At 41.1% G+C, this 19,297-nt stretch overlaps 2 protein-coding genes across 6 annotated transcripts; one reads left to right on the top strand and one right to left on the bottom strand.

The window, feature by feature from the left end:
• The first annotated feature begins 939 nt into the window (after window positions 1-939).
• saga (S-antigen; retina and pineal gland (arrestin) a) lies at window positions 940-12,582 on the top strand. Of its 5 annotated transcripts, none has more exons than XM_085388932.1 (15): window positions 942-1,029; window positions 2,819-2,901; window positions 4,773-4,833; window positions 5,209-5,253; window positions 5,546-5,745; window positions 6,231-6,290; window positions 6,375-6,442; window positions 6,542-6,677; window positions 6,881-6,965; window positions 7,073-7,145; window positions 7,598-7,735; window positions 7,818-7,895; window positions 8,236-8,250; window positions 8,415-8,467; window positions 11,495-12,581. In XM_085388932.1, the coding sequence occupies exons 2-15, from the start codon at window positions 2,854-2,856 to the stop codon at window positions 11,542-11,544; spliced, it is 1,110 nt and encodes a 369-aa protein (XP_085245058.1). In that variant the 5' UTR covers window positions 942-1,029; window positions 2,819-2,853; the 3' UTR covers window positions 11,545-12,581. The 5 variants fall into 5 exon arrangements, with proteins under 5 accessions (XP_085245057.1, XP_085245059.1, XP_085245058.1 ...); XM_085388930.1 differs by having other exon boundaries at window positions 8,415-8,481; window positions 11,499-12,581; XM_085388934.1 differs by lacking the exon at window positions 11,495-12,581 and adding an exon at window positions 9,014-9,841 and having other exon boundaries at window positions 943-1,029.
• A 1,212-nt stretch (window positions 12,583-13,794) lies between these two features.
• LOC146647421 (uncharacterized) lies at window positions 13,795-19,055 on the bottom strand. Its single transcript, XM_085389016.1, has 5 exons — window positions 18,943-19,055; window positions 17,520-17,991; window positions 17,231-17,311; window positions 16,761-16,841; window positions 13,795-16,356 (listed from the first exon to the last, which is right to left on the bottom strand). Exons 1-5 carry the CDS (start codon window positions 18,964-18,966, stop codon window positions 15,443-15,445), a joined length of 1,572 nt encoding a protein of 523 aa, XP_085245142.1. The 5' UTR covers window positions 18,967-19,055; the 3' UTR covers window positions 13,795-15,442.
• Between the last annotated feature and the right edge of the window lie 242 nt (window positions 19,056-19,297).

Below are 19,297 nucleotides of genomic sequence, written 5' to 3'. Positions count from 1 at the left end.
ACCTTGGCTGAGTCCATCTTTTAAAATGGTAAATGGCCCTTATTTATATAGCGCTTTACTAGTCCCTAAGGACCCCAAAGCGCTTTACATATCCAGTCATCCACCCATTCACACACACATTCACACACTGGTGATGGCAGCTACATTGTAGCCACAGCCACCCTGGGGCGCACTGACAGAGGCGAGGCTGCCGGACACTGGCGCCACCGGGCCCTCTGACCACCACCAGTAGGCAACGGGTGAAGTGTCTTACCCAAGGACACAACGACCGAGACTGTCCGAGCCGGGGCTCAAACCGACAACCTTCCAATTACAAGGCAAACTCCCAACTCTTGAGCCACGATCGCCCCACTTTTAGATACAGTCTATGCATTTTTTTTTTACTCAGAAAAAAATCAAGCAAAAATGTTTAAGTGAAGCAAATATGTACAATTAAACCCAAAAGTAATCAATTAACACTTTTAATAAAGGATGTTTATAATAAATCTTATAATACAGATTATTATTTATTATCAGTCATTAACTTATTTTGTTAATGCTCATCCTTATTTTACATCACTTTCAAAACCTTCCACTGCATGAGCTGAAGTGCATAAATACATTTGCCCTGACAGAAATAATTCAGCACCTTAAATGTGTAAACCTGATGACAGCTGAATGGGTTAAAAGAGATAACGTGAAGTAAAACACAGGGTGAAAGCACGTTTTGTTCCCTGCACCTCCTCACTCTGTCACGTCTGTCGGTCTAATCCAGCCTCGTTGTGCTGACCGAGGATAACCAGCTTCAATCCTCTCAGTCAGCTCATTCACTGAAGTCTGTCTCTGTCTGTCTGTCCATCTGTCTGCACGTGGAGGTTTGTAGGTGAAGAAAGTGGGAGGGAGGTCCTCAGGGCTGGTCAAAGTTCACCGCTGGGTCACCTGATTGGCTGAGAGAAGCTGTGAAGGACAGCAGGCATTTACATATAGAGCCTCGGGGACAGACTCCTGTCTCCTCCTCTGATCCAGCCTCGGCACACCTGCGCACCACAGGTGAGTCCTCTGACACATCCAAGGTGTTCCTGTTTTATATTTACATTTGTAGATCCTGGAGGGTCTTTCAGATTAAACCTGTCAGTACAAAAGGAACAGTTATTAAACTGAGCTGCTAAAGTTTCCTCCAGGAGCCCTGAAAAGGAGCAAAAGCCTGTGATTCCAACAAAGACAGAGACAGAGAGAGAGACAGAGAGAGCTCTGCTGTGAGAAACTTTAAAGACCAAACCAAAACAACAAAACGTGACACTTTATTTAATATCCTCAAAATTTCCCACAAGGGGAAATTTTGAGGATAAGATAGATAAGATAAGATAAAACAAGATAAGATAAGATAAGATAGATAAGATACCTTTATTAAAAGGTATCTTATCTATCTTATCTTAAAACAAAAAAAGTTCTTCTGCCTCTGTTTTATTATTCAGTTTTATAAACTAAAATAGACACAATTATCTTCAAAGTTCAGGATCAAAGGTTTCATGTTCAAGCTTAGAAATAAATAAAATACATAATTAAAACTCACTTTATCTGATTATTTGGGTGAAGTTTGTCACTTGGTTTTTTGTCACTTAATTTAAGACAAATATGGTTTTCAGGACTCAAATTAAAAAAAGTTTGTCCCTGAGTTTAAAAAGTAAATGTTTATTCTTCATATTGTAGGATAAATAAAACTAAAATTAAATAAAACTAACTGGGCTACACATGTGACATGTTTTATTTCTAAGCAAAAAATGATTTCTGGGACTTCAGACACATTTATGACTGAATGAAGAAACTACAGATTTCTCAAATTGTGGATGTTTTTTTTTGTTTTTTTTGCTGATTAGTTTTGATGTCATGAGAAATTATTTTGCATTAAAAAAATCATCTTATTTCAGTCAGATTTTGGAATACAAATGAGTAGCACTGACACGTGCTCTTTATTCAGTTGTTGTAATTATTGGAAGTACAAAGTTTCTTCGTGGATGCAGACTTCCTCACGTCGCCCTGGACTGATTTTGAAGATGTCTGCAGGTGTAGCTTTCACTGAGACGAGGTCACAGACTTCTGAGAAGGTTTTAACAGGATTAACTGAGTTAAGTCTGATCAAACCTCTCGGTTATCTCAGGGTAATTAAATCAGCAAGGAGAAATCGTTTATCCGTGTGGATGGACAAACAAACAAAGACATAGATAAATAACACATCGTTAGTGAAAATGTGTCTTTTTGTACATATAATTCCATCCACCCATCCATCCATGCATCCATCCATCCATCCTCTTCTGCTTTCAGTTCAGGGTGATAGGTGGGGTACACCCTGGTGTTTATCGCAGGGCTTGTGTAAGAATAAATATGTACCTGAATGAACTTACAGTCCACATGTACATTGTGACAAACTGACTCATATTTCTCCCTGATTGACTTCCTGTTTTCTTCCTGTCCAAATCTCTCCTGGTTACACGTTTCTAGCAGTGTCACAGGAACTACTGACTACTTCTATTTTCAATTAGTGAAAATGTTTCTCACTGGCGATTTTTATGGAAACTGGCTTTTTTTTAGTGAAAGATATAACTGAGGTGTGTTTGTAGCTCACACGTGGAGGACAAAGACAATATTTGGTTGGCAAGAAAAGGTTTTACAGATTTTTAGTTCACCATCAACTTGACATTTTGTTACTTTGTTGAGTAAATCAAGAATCAGACAGAATGGAGGTGAAAATATGGAATTTGTTTTCAAACATTCTGAGTTTTTAGACGTTGCTGTGATGTCGCACGCTTTGCCAGTCAAGTTATTCCCTTCTTTCATTCAGGCACCGCGGACCAGCCTCCTTCAGTCTGAACCAAGATGAGCCCCAAAAATGTGATTTTCAAGAAGGTTTGCAAGGACAAGTCGGTGAGCTGGTTGAGTTTTCTCAGTAAAATTAGAACCGTGAGTGTTTTCCTGAAAGGTTTTTCCAGACTGAAAGGAGCTGACAGTCATTTTCATTCATGACTGTCAGCTGAAATGTTGCCATACAACTAAACTGCATTCTCTGATATTTATCAATGAAAAGCTTCATTTTCAAGACTTCTTCTTTTCCTTTTCTTTTGCTTCTTCCTCGTCCTTTTCTTTTCAACTCTGTACATCTACACTTTTGTTTTTGTTTTAGCCACATGACAAAGAGACACATTTACAGAAGCCAGAATCGTCTCATACGCTTGTTTTTGCCATTATAGAATTTCTGTTAAGAGATTTTTAATTTGGGAAACAGGTGGAGGTGAACCTGAATCATTTAAAGGTTGCCTTGTTGCCTCTCTGTGAGATCTATCATCAAAGGTTCTCTGAGCCTTAAACCTGTCTGAATGTGTCGTATTGTCAGTGTTAAGCTCGTCACCGGTGACGACCTCAGGGCATTAATCCAAACCCCGATGTTGCAATAAGCCCAACCCTAATAGCTGAGATTCTTAAATCTAACAAAGCAAACAGTTAAAACAAAACTTCAAATGTATAAATAGTAACAAGTCTCAGCTTTGAGGTGAGCGATGGAAGTGGCGAGCAAAGAATTCTTTTTATTGGCTGAAGCCTGGAACCAATCATCAGCAACAAAAGACAAGTGATGTCATTTGTATGTAGTCATGGCTTTATGGTTAAATTGTGGCACAGGCCTAAATCTAACTGCCACAGTGGCATTCTACCACCAGCAGTAATATCCTGTGTAATCACACTACACTGACCAGCACAACGAGGATGTCCCAGTGAAGAAGCAGGCTGTGGTTGGAGTGGAAATATAACTCTTCTGTGTATAGAAGACATCATTTCCGACGCCCTTCTCTCTCTCCAGCGCTTCAATGAAAGTAACTTTAATTCTGTGAAGCAGCTCAGCTCACTGATCCTCTGAAGGTTGACACGACAACGTGAGCTGATTTATGATGGCTTTATTGCAGCGACGGCTTCGCTCTGTTTATCGAGCACATGACTGACCTCAGTACAGTCTGTGCTGAGCTCTGTCAGATAAGATGAGGCCTTCTCCCACAGGCTGGGAACACCTGGATAACAAAAACATCATGCCTGTCGGAAATGCTAACGCTCAGGTGTGACACTGCTGGAGAGCGCTTTGTCTTTTATGAATTATTAGAAAAGATATGAATCTGAATAAATAATAACAAAGAATGAATTATTCATTATATGTTAACTTCATATTTACCAAAATGCTTCCATCGCTTTAGCGTTTGCAGTTTGTCTGTTTCACATCAGTCTGAATATTATCGAGTTTTTAATGTAAACATTTTTTTCTAATTTTTTTTCATTATTTTCATTTTTTAAAACAATATTCTTGTTCAGTTATTCTAAATAAACAACAACAAAACAACAGAAACAATGAATATGTCATCAGCTGGTCAGTCTCATCACACAGTTTCTGCTGAAAGGCTGAATTCACTTTAGAATTATCAGCTGAAAGTTTCTTGACTGATATGTTTCCTCTGACCTCGCCTCTAACTTCTTTCGAGTGTGTGGGAGTCCCTCCAACCAGCCCACGTGTACTTTCTGCATTCGTTTGTTCTTCAGGAGGATCAGATATCAGACCTGTTGTGATGCCGACTCGGATTTATTAGTTGAGCTATGTCTCACCTGAGCTGCAGGTGTCTGCACTCAGATCACGGTCATTGTAGACCTCGGTCATTAAGCAAATTGGAGCAGACAAACTGGACAAACTGAGGTGTGTTTAGCATCAGCGGGTGATGCTTCCTGGATGTGGTGTTTCAAGACTTTCTTTCCTCCTTCAGGTTGGAGTCTACATGGGGAAAAGAGACTTTGTGGACCGTGTTGATTCTGTGGAACCACTGGGTGAGTCTGTTGTTTAAATGGGGGAAAAACCTCGACATTGCCTGTGATGTAGCGCGGACCCCAGCACTGATGCTGCAGAGCCTTTGGCTTGTTTGGGGTTTTTCTGTTCAGTTGAATTTTCTGTGTAATTTACTGAACTCAAAGTTGAGAATAGAAACATGACAGCTGGACTTCTGGTAAATCAAACTAATAATCAAAGTAAATAACCAGCACAAATTAAAATAAATGGCATCTATATTGTCCAGCTATATTAGCATATGAATTGAGACTTTATTGCATCTGTTTATGTCTTTACGTTGCTGTTTGAATATTTTGATCATCCTTTTACATGAAAGTGTAAATTTGTTTTATTGAAAATCTAATTTTTACCACTAGATGGCGTCATCCTCATTGACCCGGAGGCCCTGCAGGGGAGGAAAGGTCTGTACAAAACACCAGAGCTCATTTTATTGGACAGTTTCTTTTGCATTTATGTCCATGGCCACAGCCACACTGGATTAAAAGAGTTACATTTAGATTCATTATTTTAGCTGCAGTTTCCTGATACTCAGCCTGACGGGTCTTTGAAAAGTTGCTTCTCATTGTTTTTTGGTTAAATATGAAAATAACGAAATCGCTGCCTACCTGACTGTTCGAACTCGGATTCAAAGAGATTCCAGTCATATAAATATAAAGCAGATTTTTGAACTGATTTGTCTCTTCTGCCCTCTAGTGTTTGTCACGCTGTCGTGCACCTTCCGCTACGGCAGAGATGACATGGATGTGATGGGAATCGCCTTCCGCAGGGAGCTGTACCTGGCCACCCGGCAGGTGTACCCGCCCCTGCAGGACCGCGAGAAGGGTATCCACACCAGAGTCCAGGCCAAGCTCCTGCGCAAGCTGGGAAACAACTCATACCCGTTCTTCTTCGAGGTGACACTTCAGCGGCACTGCAGACAGGCAGAAACTTCAAATAGAAATAAACTGAAAACAGCCAAAGTCCTGAGTTTAAATCTGCTGAAGTAAGCAGGGGAAAGTACTCAGAGATGGATGAGATGAAGACAAAAAAAATCCTTTTAAGCACACAGTGCAACATGGACAGGAACTACAGCCTTAGGAGAAAATCAGATAGACATTCAGGTGCAGGCATGTTGGGTTAAAGTCATGTTTTTGCCAAATCTCAGGTGTGTGGTGAGATTTTGTGGCAGAAAGAATAAGAATAACTGAGACGGCTTGACGTTCTGCTACCTGAGCTGAACGTTAAGGCCCAGTGTGGTGACATCATCACTGTAACCGTTAAGGACAAGTGACTGGTTCATGGATCACAGACAGACGTTAACATGCTGGCACATAAGAGGAAATGAATGGTTCTGTCTCAGTCTCCATACAGTACATACGTTTGTTTTTCTTCTTTGCAGTTCCCCGATAACCTGCCGTGCTCAGTGGCCCTGCAGCCAGCACCCAGTGATGTCGGAAAGGTAAGATTCAAACTCATGAGTCAGCAGTGATGACACGGATGCCTCGCAGGCTGGTGAAGCATTCTCGTCTCTCCTCTTCTGCAGCAATGTGCTGTGGAGTTTGAGATTAAGGCGTTCAGCGCTGAGAGCCAGGACGCCAAAGTACGCAAACGGTGAGTGTCAGCGGGTCCGATCGGACGGTAGGAGCCGGGAACACAGCTGGAAGTGAACAATATCTAATGTGGATGATTTTGTCCTCTTTGGTACAACAGGAGCACAGTGAAGCTGATGCTCAGGAAGGTGCAGTACGCTCCGGAGGGCGAGGGGATAGCGCCCTCTGTCGAGACCACCAGGGACTTTGTCATGTCGGACAAACCGCTGCACGTCAAGGCCAGTTTGGACAAAGAGGTGGGTCCAAAGTCTGAAGCTTCAGTTGATCAGATACTTCATAGCTTTGGCGTGTTTTTCTCTGCTACTCGAACATGAAGGGTTTGGCGGGTTTTCATTGTTGGTTTCTGCGACTTTTTTTCCCTTTTCAACTAGTTTTTGATCAGTTTCAGGGAATAATCCTGACACTGCTCACGTCCTCCGACCCTGTGTCCTGTTTTCAGGTTTACTATCACGGTGAGCCCATCAAAGTTCACGTTAGCGTCACAAACAACTCCAGCAAGAACATCAAGAACATCATCCTCTCCGGTAAACGCGACACTTAAGAGCTCATTTTATTTCTCAGAGGTTCATGTGGAAACACATAAGAGTTGATGTCTTAAACATCATGTCTTTTTGTGTCTTGTCTTTCCCAGTTGACCAGATTGCCAACGTGGTTTTGTACTCCAATGACAGCTATGCCAAATGTGTGGATATCGAGGATTCTGGGTAAAAGTCAGGACACACTGAACTCATCATCTTACCTGTATCGTGCAGTTTATCTTTTTCTCCCAAAAAGAAAAACTGACTTCCACACGAGCAGGTTAATCATTAGATATTGAAATATTATTTTTATCCTTTTATCCTTTTTAGGATCTATAAATTTGAACAAAGTGGACAGAAAATACAGACGCTTCCTTCAGTTGTTTGATCTGAACCATTGCAATCCACTTTTAATCAGAATCGATTCGAATGAACAAGGATCAAATTGTTTATTGTGCTTTTCATCATATTGTTAGACACCTTCAGGTTCATTGTACCTTATAGTTCTGATCTTTTAAAGTAAATTAACAGGACTTCTCAGAATTTTGTAAAAAATGTAACATTAAATTTTGCTGATATTTTAACCTTTTGATTATTTTGTGTGTTTCCTTTAAAGCTTATCTGTTCTTTCTTGTCAGGGACTCGGTGTCTCCTGGAGCGACGCTGCAGAAAGTCTACACGATGCTGCCTCTGCTGGCCAACAACAGGGAGAGGAGGGGCATCGCTCTGGATGGCAAACTGAAGCATGAAGACACCAACCTGGCCTCCTCGAGCATGTGAGCAGTCAGTCAGCTCCAAACGCTGATGCTCAGTTAGGATTTAAAAAAAAGAAGCTTTCAATCGTTTTTTCCGTTTCAGTGTCAAAGACGGCGTGCTGAAGGAGGTTCTGGGGATCATGGTCTCGTACAGAGTCATGGTGAAGCTCATCGTTGGAGGGTCAGTCTCTCCTCTTCATGTGTTTGAAATGTGGCTTCATTTCTTTTAGTATCCTGAAAAGTGTTTTGCATTTCTTTCTGAGGATGAGATAAAAAGCAGGCAGATGATGAGTGGGCAGAGCCAGTGTTGCTCTCATCGTCTATTTGCTTTGATTTGCTTTGATTCGTTGTGGTGCTCACTGCTGCTTAAGAGCTCCAATTTTCTTCATCTTACTCTGATAAATCTGAGCCAACCTGTGACCTGAGTATCCTAAAAATGTGCGTAGAGGAATGAAAAGCACTGTCACTGCATGTAAACGTGTTTCTATTTGCTCTGATCTTTGTCTCCAACACGCTCACAGGATGATGGGCTCGAGGTGAGTTCATGTGTCCTTGTTTTCACTGATAGTTACTACGATGTTCAGTTTCTAGGATCAGCAGTATTGCTCAACATGAGCTGAAGACACTCAGCAAACTGCTGCAGGATGAATCAGACATTAAATGATGAGACAGAAATGTTTTTTCTGCTTTTACTCTGCAGCGAGGTCGGTCTGGAAGTTCCCTTCAAACTGATGCACGCCAAACCAGATGCAGGTAAAACTGCAAATGTTCTCATGTTTACAGCAGCTGTGCACATCTGTACCACTGCAGGTTCTTTACTTCAAAAGTCAAACCAGATCATTATATAGACAATATTATATCAGTATAACACATATGCTTATATACAGTTTTATATGTATTAAAAGAAATTAAGTTGCAAAAAAAAACAGTTAAAGAAATTTTCCAGAGTGAGTAACTCAGCACGAAAGGAAAAGATTTCCTGAATCCTCAGTGGTTCTCAAAGTGGGAGGTAACGCCCTCTGTTGGGTCTTAAAAGAACTGCAGTTTATTTTCATAGTAAACCGATTTCAAGTGAAAACAGATCAAATAAATTAGTCAAGTCTTAAATGTCAACATTAAACATTCGACTAAGGTGGATATCAGATAACAAAGGGTTTAAATTTAAGGTTTGGTTGGGCCAGATCTGAAACTGGTCCGTGTGAAGTTCAGGAGAGACGCTCAGAGAAAACAAAGTTGTGTTCATTTTGTAGAAATTTGTTCAAACTTCTTTGTTTGTTTTTTCTTTATTGCTGCCATCAGTGAAGGAGAGGTAAATATGCAAAATAATTTCTGTTTATCTGGTCGTGTGTAACTTTGAAACATGTTTTCCATCGACACAGCACTGGTGCGTAATCCACAACATGTCGATAGCTCTGCTGGAAACACTTGCATGAGTACCTACTGCAAGAATATTAACAACTGAAAAAAAGTTAAATTTAAAAAGAATATAAACAACGATTTTATCCCCGTGGAAGACACCCTGAATTGTTCTAGTGATTATGCGCCGTGTTGGTTGGAAGAGACTGAAGCAGTGAACACGATCGAGTCAGAGGCAGCAGATTAGCTGAGGATGAACATCGTCATGCTTATTGTGCCCGATGTTGCTTTTGTTCCTTTTTATCCAGGGACAGGATTGAGTTTCAGGATCTTTATCTCTTCATCAGCATTTTTAAGGGCTTCCTCTCTGCCAGCTCCTGTCCTCATCAGCAGTATCAGCTTCCCTTTGTTTGTTCTTCAGTGTTCGGTGTCTTTGTGTCCTCTTTCCTTCACAGTGTGAGAAATGGCTGAGAGGTCAATCCAGTCTTTTTATTTCCATCTTTTCCTTCACATCAGTCGATCAGATTACCAGAGTGACAGAGCAGATTAAAACCGAAGAAAAGCCCAGATAAGAAAAAGTTCATCAGATTAGAAACAAAAATGGAAAATAATGAGGACTCCTAGTCGAAGACAGCTAACTGAACATCCTCTCTGAGAGAATCTTTTCAATCACAGGCAGTCACGTCATTTAAGGCAAACGGGGCCTCGTTTATCTTCGGTCACGTGATGTTCTGAAGCACAATATGGGCCTCGGCACAGGCTTCGTTTGGACACGCAACATCGACGTAACATCACACTTGGAAACAAAAAGCTAACACAGCTGGTTGGAAGCTCTGTGTGGCCTCCCTGACACGTTTTCTGGTTTATTCATAGCAGAACATGTGAAGAAACTGAAAATACCACCTTAAAGCTCTGTCAGGATGGCAGTAATCTAATACTTTTTACAGTATGTGGTTGGAGGAGGACAAAAAACGCCAAACAAACACTAAAAAGTATTTTGTTTTACTGTTAATGTAAAAAAACAGGTTCATGCTTTTTAAGTTCCCTCCATTGTCACAGCAAACCAGTGATAAAATGTGGACAAGTTTAAAACTGAAAACAAGGTGAAGGTTAGAAAGTTGTACCCACCGAAACTGCCAATCACGCGCTTCATGTTCAAGTTCTCCAAGCTTTTTAACTTTTTTCCTGAAATAATTTCTAATTCTTCTGATTCCCTCAGTGCTGAAGAGATGAAGACTTGGGAAAAAATGACATACTGCTAAAAAACCATCTCTTTCTCCTTTTTAGGATGAATCTCAGCATGTTTCATTATTGTGGATGAATGGGTCACAGCGTAAAGCGGGAGAAAAATCTCCTTCACACAGTCTAGTATATGTGACTAGATGGTAAAGACAGTAAAGGTTTACTAAGAGTCGTGCTGATGTGGTCTGAGGTCAGACACATCTGGGCTGCGTCAGTTCAGCTGCAGCAGATGTTGTGTGGGCTGTTTGTGGGTCAGATGCCACCTCAAACCTGACATACAGCGATTGTGAGGTGGACCTGGGCTCCATCGGTTAACACAAGGCCAAACGTGACAAAGAAGAAACGGGAAATACATCAAAGTGTTGCTCTGTGGATGCTCAGCTGAAGTCTCAGGCTACGTTCACACTGCAGGCGACTTTTCTGACCCTGTGCGACCCATATCCCATCATGGTGTGACGGCGTGAACGGCACAAATCCGATATTTTCAAATCCGATCTGGGTCACTTTCGTATGTGACACTGAATCCGATACATATCTGATGTTTCAGAAAGCGACTGCTGTTTGATGGACATGTTGCATTAAATCCATCTTTTACATCACTGACACAAGACAGACGCCAATTATCAGCCCCGGAGAAGACAAACGAGAAAGCATGGCGGCGTGTTTGCTGGCTCCATACATACCTCTGCACGGAGGCAGCAGCCACTGCTCCAACAAGGCCATTGTTAAAGCACGGGCTCTCTTTTTTTCTGTGTCCTTCTTTCTCTAATGAATCTGACAAAATTCTGTCGGTTACGACTGTGCAGAAATTGACAGACTGCTGCAACAACACCTACTAACTCTGTAGCCGCCATTTTTACTTCCGTAAACAGAGCGCACTGAGTACGACCTCTTCTTTTGCGCATGCAGGCCGCTTTGAGGGCCGTGAACCGTTCACACTAGAGTGCGTTTGCTGTCACATTTTATTTGTAGGGTAAGAAACCAGACAAAATAATTGGATTTAATCAAAAAATCGGAATTGAGCATTAGGACCGGCAGCGTGAACGTAGACTAAGTCTGTAGTTTGTGCTGTCTCGTTTCCCAGCTTTCCCCATCCTGCTCTGTGTCCCTGATGTGATAACTGTAGGGCTGATGTGCTGCTTTAAACACTAACTTTCTCTGAAACGCTGCTGCTGTCTGTAGTGAGCAGGAGGAGGAGATTGTGTTCGAGGAATTCAAGCGCTCCTACCTGAAGGGGATCATCGGCGATGATGACGACGAGGAAGGCAACGTTTCGGGTGGTGACGACATGGCGCCCAAAGAGAAATAGAGGAGAGAGAGTGAAAGAGGGTGAAACAAAGAATGCTGGGAGTTTGAGTTTGTGCTAGAAAAAGATTTAAAGGCGCATACCTGTGGTTGTGCATGTTTAACCTTCAGGTGTATTTTACATCACTGCAGGATGTTTTCATCCATCATCTCTATTTGATCTTCTGCTCGGTCTCCTTCAAGCTCCTGAGGAAACAAATATCTGTTTAGGTTCCAGATTTTGTGCTTTTGTTCATCAGGGCATAGCTGAAAAAACAAACCGGTGACCTAAAGCGAGATAAATGCGGCACAAACCTGCAGTGCTGCAGAATCACTTTGAGTTATTACCTTTGTAACTGCTAGTAAACACGTGGTTTCAGCCAGATTCAGAAATAAATAAATCCAACGTCTAAACCAATAGTCAGAGTCTTTAGACACCAGTGGACTTCAGATGTTAACATCAGATCTGAGGACAGAATAAAGACTTGGTGACAAATAATTTGAAGCTAGCATCCTGTTAAAATGCAGAACCACAGAAATGATCCTGATATTAAAAGTTTAAAAAAATCCTTTAACATTATTTAAAGGTTTGTTGTGTAGTGCTTTTGTTTTTTGGCTCCACTCTTCATGTTCAGATTTAAAGTCATTTCTGTGTCTTTTGAAAACTGCTGCAGACAGTTTCTGTTTTAATGAGGCTGAAACTGATTATAAAGGTGTTTCTGACTTTGAGTTCAGATTTACTGTAGAGACACTGATGTAGAAGGATCAATTCAATCTGGCCCTCAAACCAGACGTGTTTGTGCGACAGTGCACGTTTAACTCTGACAATAAAGCTAATTTATTCATTTCTTTGTTTCTTTGCTCATTTTCTGGTTTAAAGTTCTGAATGGCTGAAATGTGGGCGGGGCAGGAGCCGACGACTGGATCCAGCTGTTGTGTTACTGAGTCTTTATCTTACAATATAAAGTGCCGTGAGGCGACTGTTGTTGTGATTTGGTGCGATAAATAATGAAACTAAATTGAATGAAATGTTAAATAGATGAAGGATGTGGAAAATATGGATTCAGTCTCGGTCCTTCTCACAACTGTACAATAAATATTAAACCTGTTTATTTGTTAGTATATTTAATCAAAGTGTATTTACCTTCATATTAATTTAGCTCAAATATTCAGCTTTTACTTCCTGGTTCTTATGTGTGACGGTCATGTGAGATACAGAGGACTGATGTGGCATTCTTTAAACAAGTGCTTTGATATTTTTATTCTGCAGTTTCATCATCATCATCGTTTATATAGCGCTTTAAAAACACACCAAAGTGCTGAACGATAGAAACATAATAGATAAGAATAATAAATACGATAAAATAATAAACATAGCGAAAACAATAAAATATAAGTAAATACAAGTCAGTCAACCACTGAGTCAAAAGCCAGTGAAAAAATGTGTTTTCAATCTGGATCTAAAAACCAGCCCTGATGTGAAGATTCGGTTTAACATGAATTGTTTTTAAAGCCGTGGAGACTCTTCGTTTATTGTGTCGTTCTCCAAGCCCGTCGATTCCTGCTGAAGTCTTTGCAGATGCATGTTCTAACAACAAATCCTGGTCATCAAACTGAACTAGTGCAGCATTAATTATTACACAATAAAATTCAACGTGGACATTTCACACCCCTGCTGATCCAGTTACTCAGGCTCCCAATTAACATTAAAATATTAGAAATTAAACCTCAGTGATTTCCTTCCAGCTCAGACTCTTCATCAGCAGATCTACATCAGCTCACACTGCACCGGACTCTTAACAGCATTCAAAACAAAACTTTTGTTATTGTGTGAGGTGAGTGTGAGTGTCATGAAATGCACAGCTAAACAAAATGTTGTATTCTTTTTGTAACAATCCATATTTAACAATCACCTTAAGTGAAAAATGATCATCGTTGGAGATTTTTTATTAGCAGATGAATTTGCAGTAAGTGCTGAATCAGAATAAACTGCAGTGTGTTAAAGTTTAGAGTTTGTTGGGAGCAGCCAGGCTCAATGTCTGGTTTTGCTCTGCACACGAGATTCATGTCACAAGTTAATTTTTGGACCAGGGGACCCAGAAAATGTGCTGCTGCTGAAAATAACTCAAACACAAAGTTTAAGTGAAAGTTTTTAATTTCAAACAAAGCCCACGATGCACAGATCGCAACAACCTGAAGCACAAACAGGCGACACGGTGTGGTCGCTGAAAGCACCTCAGAGAAGGTGAACGATGCTTTAACCTGTTACACATGCAACACACTCCGTTTACTGTCTGAATCCAAACACACGTCCAACATCACCTGATGGTGTCGCAGGTTTTACAGATTATACATTTTATAAAGTGGAAGTTTAATGTTGCGAGACATCAGGCAGTGATAGTTTCACAGGTAGCTTCATTGTACAACCTTTGTTTTAAATCATATAATAAAAAAATAAAACCTTAAAAATAGCGAGAAAAGCCTTTAATCAGTTATCCTACATTCAAAATTAGATTTTCTTCAAAATTAAGAAAACATTAAGAAAATAATGGCACGTGTTCTCACTCTTTATATCTTTTAAAATATTCATGTGTACTGTGGAGATCTGTGGAGATTATGATTCTTTTACTTGATGAACCTGAAGAGAATTTCACTGATTTTGTGGAGAATTTGCCGGCACGTCTCATTGCCGTGTCTTCAGCCTTCTTCATTTCTCGCTGTCTCGTTTGCGTCACAGCTCTGTTCCCGCTCCTTCACTGTAAACCTTTTAAAACCTACATCTCAACAGACCTGTGGTGATGTTATTCCATCGCCTGCAGCTGATCCACGTATTTACATTTTCTATCAAAAATATTAAAACCTCTGCTGCTAAATGAGCTTTCTGATAAAAGGGCGCTCTAACAGTTGATTAGTGCATGATCAAATGCTGGCATATACAAGCCCAGATGCATTTTCATATGAGTGTTGAATCATAGCCACATTTAAAAGGAGGGTATTATGGCTGTTCAATTTTCTTTCTTTTTTCCAATTGTGTGTCAGCTGATCCCAGCGGTCACTGGGTGTGAGGCAGGATACATCCTGGACAGGCCTCCAATCTGTCACAGGGAATACACATCCTGTCTTTAAACTGTTGCAAGAAGACAGATAACTGAGAGGTTCGTCAAAGTCAGTAAGCACAAATCATTCAAATAGTGATTGAAGATATTTTAGTCGGAACCAGTACTTGAAGCCACTAGCATTACCAGTAAAACAGGACTTGATTTTAGGGGGAGTTTATTTTTGTCTCATCCAAGTGTGACATAAGAGACGAGAGATGTTTGCAGTCAGGAGAATGTTTGTTAGACATATGACTTCCAGGTGAAAACCTTTTAAAATTAGTATTCTGCAACATTGTAACGCTTTTTTATTTCATTTGACTTGTTTTTATTGTCCCAGGAAGAGTTGGAATTAAGGTTCACTTAGACAACGTTTGACAATAATTGCCTGGATATGCTAACATGCTAAGTGTTAAACAAATACTTCAAGAAGGATTTTGTGTGTTTATTGTTGGGTTTTTTTTGCTGGCCTTTCCTTTTATGTGATGCCAGCTTCAACAACCAAACAGAATTAGATTTAACCCAAGAAATAAAACCTGATTTTTTTAATTGAGTAGTAACTACAGTGTGGTACAATGGTCCTACAGTAGAACTTGTATTCAGCATAACTCTGGTAGAAAAACCTATTTTAACAATTGTCATTGCTTCATTGCTAGAATACCCCTCCTTTAAAACTTGCAGTTATAAAATCACTGAGAATTTGATTGGATGCTTGTTGTGCCTCATCTATAACTGTGCAACTGAAAAGAAACTAATTTGGTGGAGTGGTGGTAGGGTCGGGACCATCCCAGCTGTAGCGTCCATGATGTGGCTGTGGGAAGTAGTGATGTCTGCCCAGAGGAAATTCGCAGGAGTCGGGGTGCAGCAGATACCCAGAGAACGTGCTAGTGCTTTCATTATCAGTGTACATGCCATTGGTGGTGGGGTCCTTCACCTGCAGCCAAACCTGGTCTCCCATGTAGAGGTGGAGGACCACCGTGTGGCTTGTGGTGGATGGGACGGTTCCTTCTGTTATTTTAGCCACAGGGTAGAAATTGCGGAACAGGCCGACTTTAAGTGGTTTCACGGCAACTGACAGGTGAAAGGAGAAGACGTAGGTGCCGTTGACGGGGGCTATGTAGATGCCGTTTCGGTTAAGGTGGTTTTGCTGGTTGGTAAGGATGTGTGGGAAAGGAATGGGAAAATTGTGAGCTGGAAATGACTCATTGATACAGGCGGAGAATGCTGACTGGATGGCTGGAGAGCAGGGCCCAGGTGGCCCCATGAGACCCATATCACCCTGGTTGCCTTTTGACCCCATGGTGCCCTGTATACCCTGGGAACCAATATCACCCTTGTCCCCTTTGTCTCCCTTTTGCCCTGGTTTGCCATCAGCACCATTTGTTCCATTTGTGCACTTACACACCCCCTGCTCACCTCGATCACCCTTCTCACCATTGTTGCCAGGGTTTCCAGGCAAACCCATGTCACCCCTATCACCTTTTATGCCCCTGGGTCCATCAGGACCCTGCACCCCTGGCAGGCCACGGGCTCCAGCTGGTCCAGGTGGTCCTTGAGTACCAGGTGCACCTGGCACACTCTCGCAGGTGGCAGGGCATATACCAGATTCCCCCTGAGGGCCCGATGCACCAGGGGGTCCCATTGATCCTTGGTCCCCTTTGTCCCCTGGAAACAGCCACAGCATACATCAAGAATACGATCAAGTTTAACACTTTATTTTACTGAACAATTTCCAACAGTATTTACTCAGGTGGGTTAAATCCTAAAGAATCCCCACATTTCTCTCCATTTTCTGTATGTAGACTGATGAAGCTGGCCAGTTTGCCCAGAATCCATCAGGATCTTTCCAGGATGTACTTTGGAATTACAATCTTCCACTCAAATCATCTCATTTTTATGCCTGAACCCAAACCTTACCCACCCTGTACTAATGTTAAATCATTAAACCATCATAAAATTACATTCACACAAAGCACTGACAGGTATTATTTCCTGCTTTAATAATATCCATGTATTACCAATCACGCTTTAAATAGGGTGACCTTCTCCATAATGCCATGTAGACCCACCTTTAAATCCCCGATCTCCCTTTGTGCCAGTGAAACCTGCTGCACCTTGCATTCCCTTTTCCCCCATTTCTCCCTTCTGGCCTGTAAACAGAGAAGACAAAGGTGAGTTGATATTTTACTGAGTGAAAAACCAACAATTCTAAGTTTAAGCTTATTAGCTTTTTTGAAAGATACATTTAAAGATGACAACAGGTTAGAGGAACAAAAAAGAAAAAAATGAGATTCAGTTTGTGGTGTTTTAAGGTGGATTTCATTCAGTATCGATAGAAAAGTACGTGAGGAGAAGAAACATAAATTCAAATCACAGGAAGTCAGTGTCTCATTTTCTTCCCCTCTTAATTTCAGCGTTGCTTTGTGTTGCAACTCGGTTTGATTAGTTCAGTGTGGAAAGTAAAAAAAACACCTTTATGTTAAAGACCCTGATTATTGTAAATGTGCTTCTTCACACACCCCTCTGGTGTGTAACTCACCTTTTATCCCCTGAGAGCCTGTAAACCCTCTGGGACCTGGAAACCCCATCAATCCTCTACTTCCAGCGCTCCCGGGAGGACCTGATCAAAAGTTAAAGACAGGTTACTTTCAATATAATCAGATATTTGAATTTGAATTAAATCACTAAAGAGGAATCATCCTCCAAACCTTGCTGTCTGCCTTGCTTCAAACTTTAAATCCTTGACATTTGTTCAGACATTAATGATTTTCAAGTTTTACATTTTAATCGTTGTTTTTAGTTTGAGGTGCTTTGAGTGATCAGGTTACCTGGAAGACCTCGGTCTCCGCGGTCTCCTTTGGGTCCTACGGTTCCTTTGCAGTATTTACAGATGCAAAAAAATGGAATCTGGTCGGCGGGCGGGGGTACCGGTGCATTTAGCAGCATGTCACAGATTGTTGTGTCAGGCATGGGTGGTAAAGGTGGGTTACTGACCCCAAACACCCTGGGCATGTTGGGACCTTCAGAGTTGTTGCCATAGTGTGGAAATGGGGGTCCTGTTGGAGGCATCATAAGAGGCCCGCTGCGTGCCTCGGGTGGCCACGATGGGATTCCCTTTGGGTGACCAGTCTTCTTAGAAGTCTCATTAAACTGCCTGTCAACTGATTCAGGCCAGTGGTGGGTGTTGGGATCATATGTGGAGCCTTCCTCTTCACTAATGTATTGTCTGGTGTAGTTTTGCACCCACATGGCTGAGCAGAGGGTGGACAAGACAAGCAGTCCGAGCAACCTCGTCAGCATCTGGAGAAGGAAGAAGGAAGAAGATGCATTTGGTACTTAGAGGTCAGAAATGTAAAATCTGTTGTCAAACATCCTGAGAGTGTAAAGATACTAAAACAGGACTGATGTGATCGCATCTCTCGAGCTCTGTCGTGTTCAGTGGATTTCATGTTCAGTAGTAAACAGGCCGTTAAAGTAATTCAGACCCGATGAGATAAAAGTGCACAAAATAGTCTTGTTTTCAAAAAAATATTAAATAAGATTTGCTTCTGAAACTATTTAAACACGACTGCATTAGATTTGAGCTGCGCTGTTCAAAATGGAAGAAATAAATATTCAAGAAATGGAAAACTCTTTGCAAAAGACTTGATAATGAAGAGAACCAGCTGATTGTTAACAGTTTCACAACTGATGATTTCTGTTTTTAGATCAACTAAATAAAATGATGCTGTTGCAAAAAGGCAGCTATTAAGAGAAGCCAACATTCCAGTGTTGGAGTGTTTAGGTACATGCATGTGTCATCAGCACAGAAACGCTAAGAGACGCTGTGTCTGTGACATTTATGCCCCGAGTGGAGACGAGAAGAGCATGAAATCGATCCCAGAGCTGGCCCCTGTGGCACACCACACAGATATAAAAACATTTACTAAATAAGTGTCCTATGTGACAAACGCTAACAAAAAACTGTGGACACTCAACACGATGCCCTCACGGACACATCCTGGTCTGTTTCATAAAATCTGTTTTAAATAATCATTCAAGTCTGACAAAAGATTTGTGAACTAAAAACATTAAAATGTTTTAAAAACACAATTTTTACTGTCACTTGTATAAAATGTTTTCAGCCTGGATGAAACAGGCAGTTGAATTTTGAAAGTTTTAGTCTTTTTTGATGCATACGTTTAAAAAAATAACCTAAATTGCTCTCAGACTTGAAAATAAAATCCTCTGAGATGCTTTGGAGAGACTCACCGCCACATCCGAGTTGTGCTGCATCTTCTGGAGAAGCAGATTTGGGAAGATGAGCTAGCTGGAAGAGGCTTTGATGCATTTATAAGCCTCGGCCAAAACAAAACATCTTTCAGGTTCAGTCTCACCTGCAGACAAAGGCTGGAAACACGGGGAGGAGGGCAGCTACAGCAGGGATGTCTATTGTGAAGAAGAACTGGGCGTTCTGCCTGCGACATGATACAGAAAGAAGAGATGATTCTCTGTTTATCGTGCCATCTTTCTCCACCCTCCATTTTCTCTCATCCTTTAAAAAACACATTTAATATTTAATATTTCCTTTCCACACCTCTAGCTGAAGCAATCACACCAATAGTGA

This window comes from Rhamphochromis longiceps, linkage group LG18 (genome assembly GCF_057381845.1).
Source record: "Rhamphochromis longiceps isolate RC_006_pf linkage group LG18, R_longiceps_female_GT1.1, whole genome shotgun sequence".
Lineage (NCBI taxonomy): Eukaryota > Metazoa > Chordata > Actinopteri > Cichliformes > Cichlidae > Rhamphochromis > Rhamphochromis longiceps.
The sequence above is the reverse complement of the archived record's forward strand: the minus strand, read 5'-3'. Positions and strand labels throughout refer to the sequence as shown.

Coding starts and splice junctions, on each gene's coding strand:
- saga (XM_085388930.1), top strand. CDS start 2,854: ATGAGCCCCAAAAATGTGATTTTCAAGAAGGTTTGCAAGGACAAGTCG. Junction 5,746..6,230: donor CATACCCGTTCTTCTTCGAG/GTGACACTTCAG, acceptor TCTTCTTTGCAG/TTCCCCGATAACCTGCCGTG. Junction 6,678..6,880: donor AGGCCAGTTTGGACAAAGAG/GTGGGTCCAAAG, acceptor TCCTGTTTTCAG/GTTTACTATCACGGTGAGCC.
- LOC146647421 (XM_085389016.1), bottom strand. CDS start 18,966: ATGCAGCACAACTCGGATGTGGCG. Junction 17,312..17,519: donor CGGAGACCGAGGTCTTCCAG/GTAACCTGATCA, acceptor ACTTTTGATCAG/GTCCTCCCGGGAGCGCTGGA. Junction 16,357..16,760: donor GGGAGATCGGGGATTTAAAG/GTGGGTCTACAT, acceptor GGCTGTTTCCAG/GGGACAAAGGGGACCAAGGA.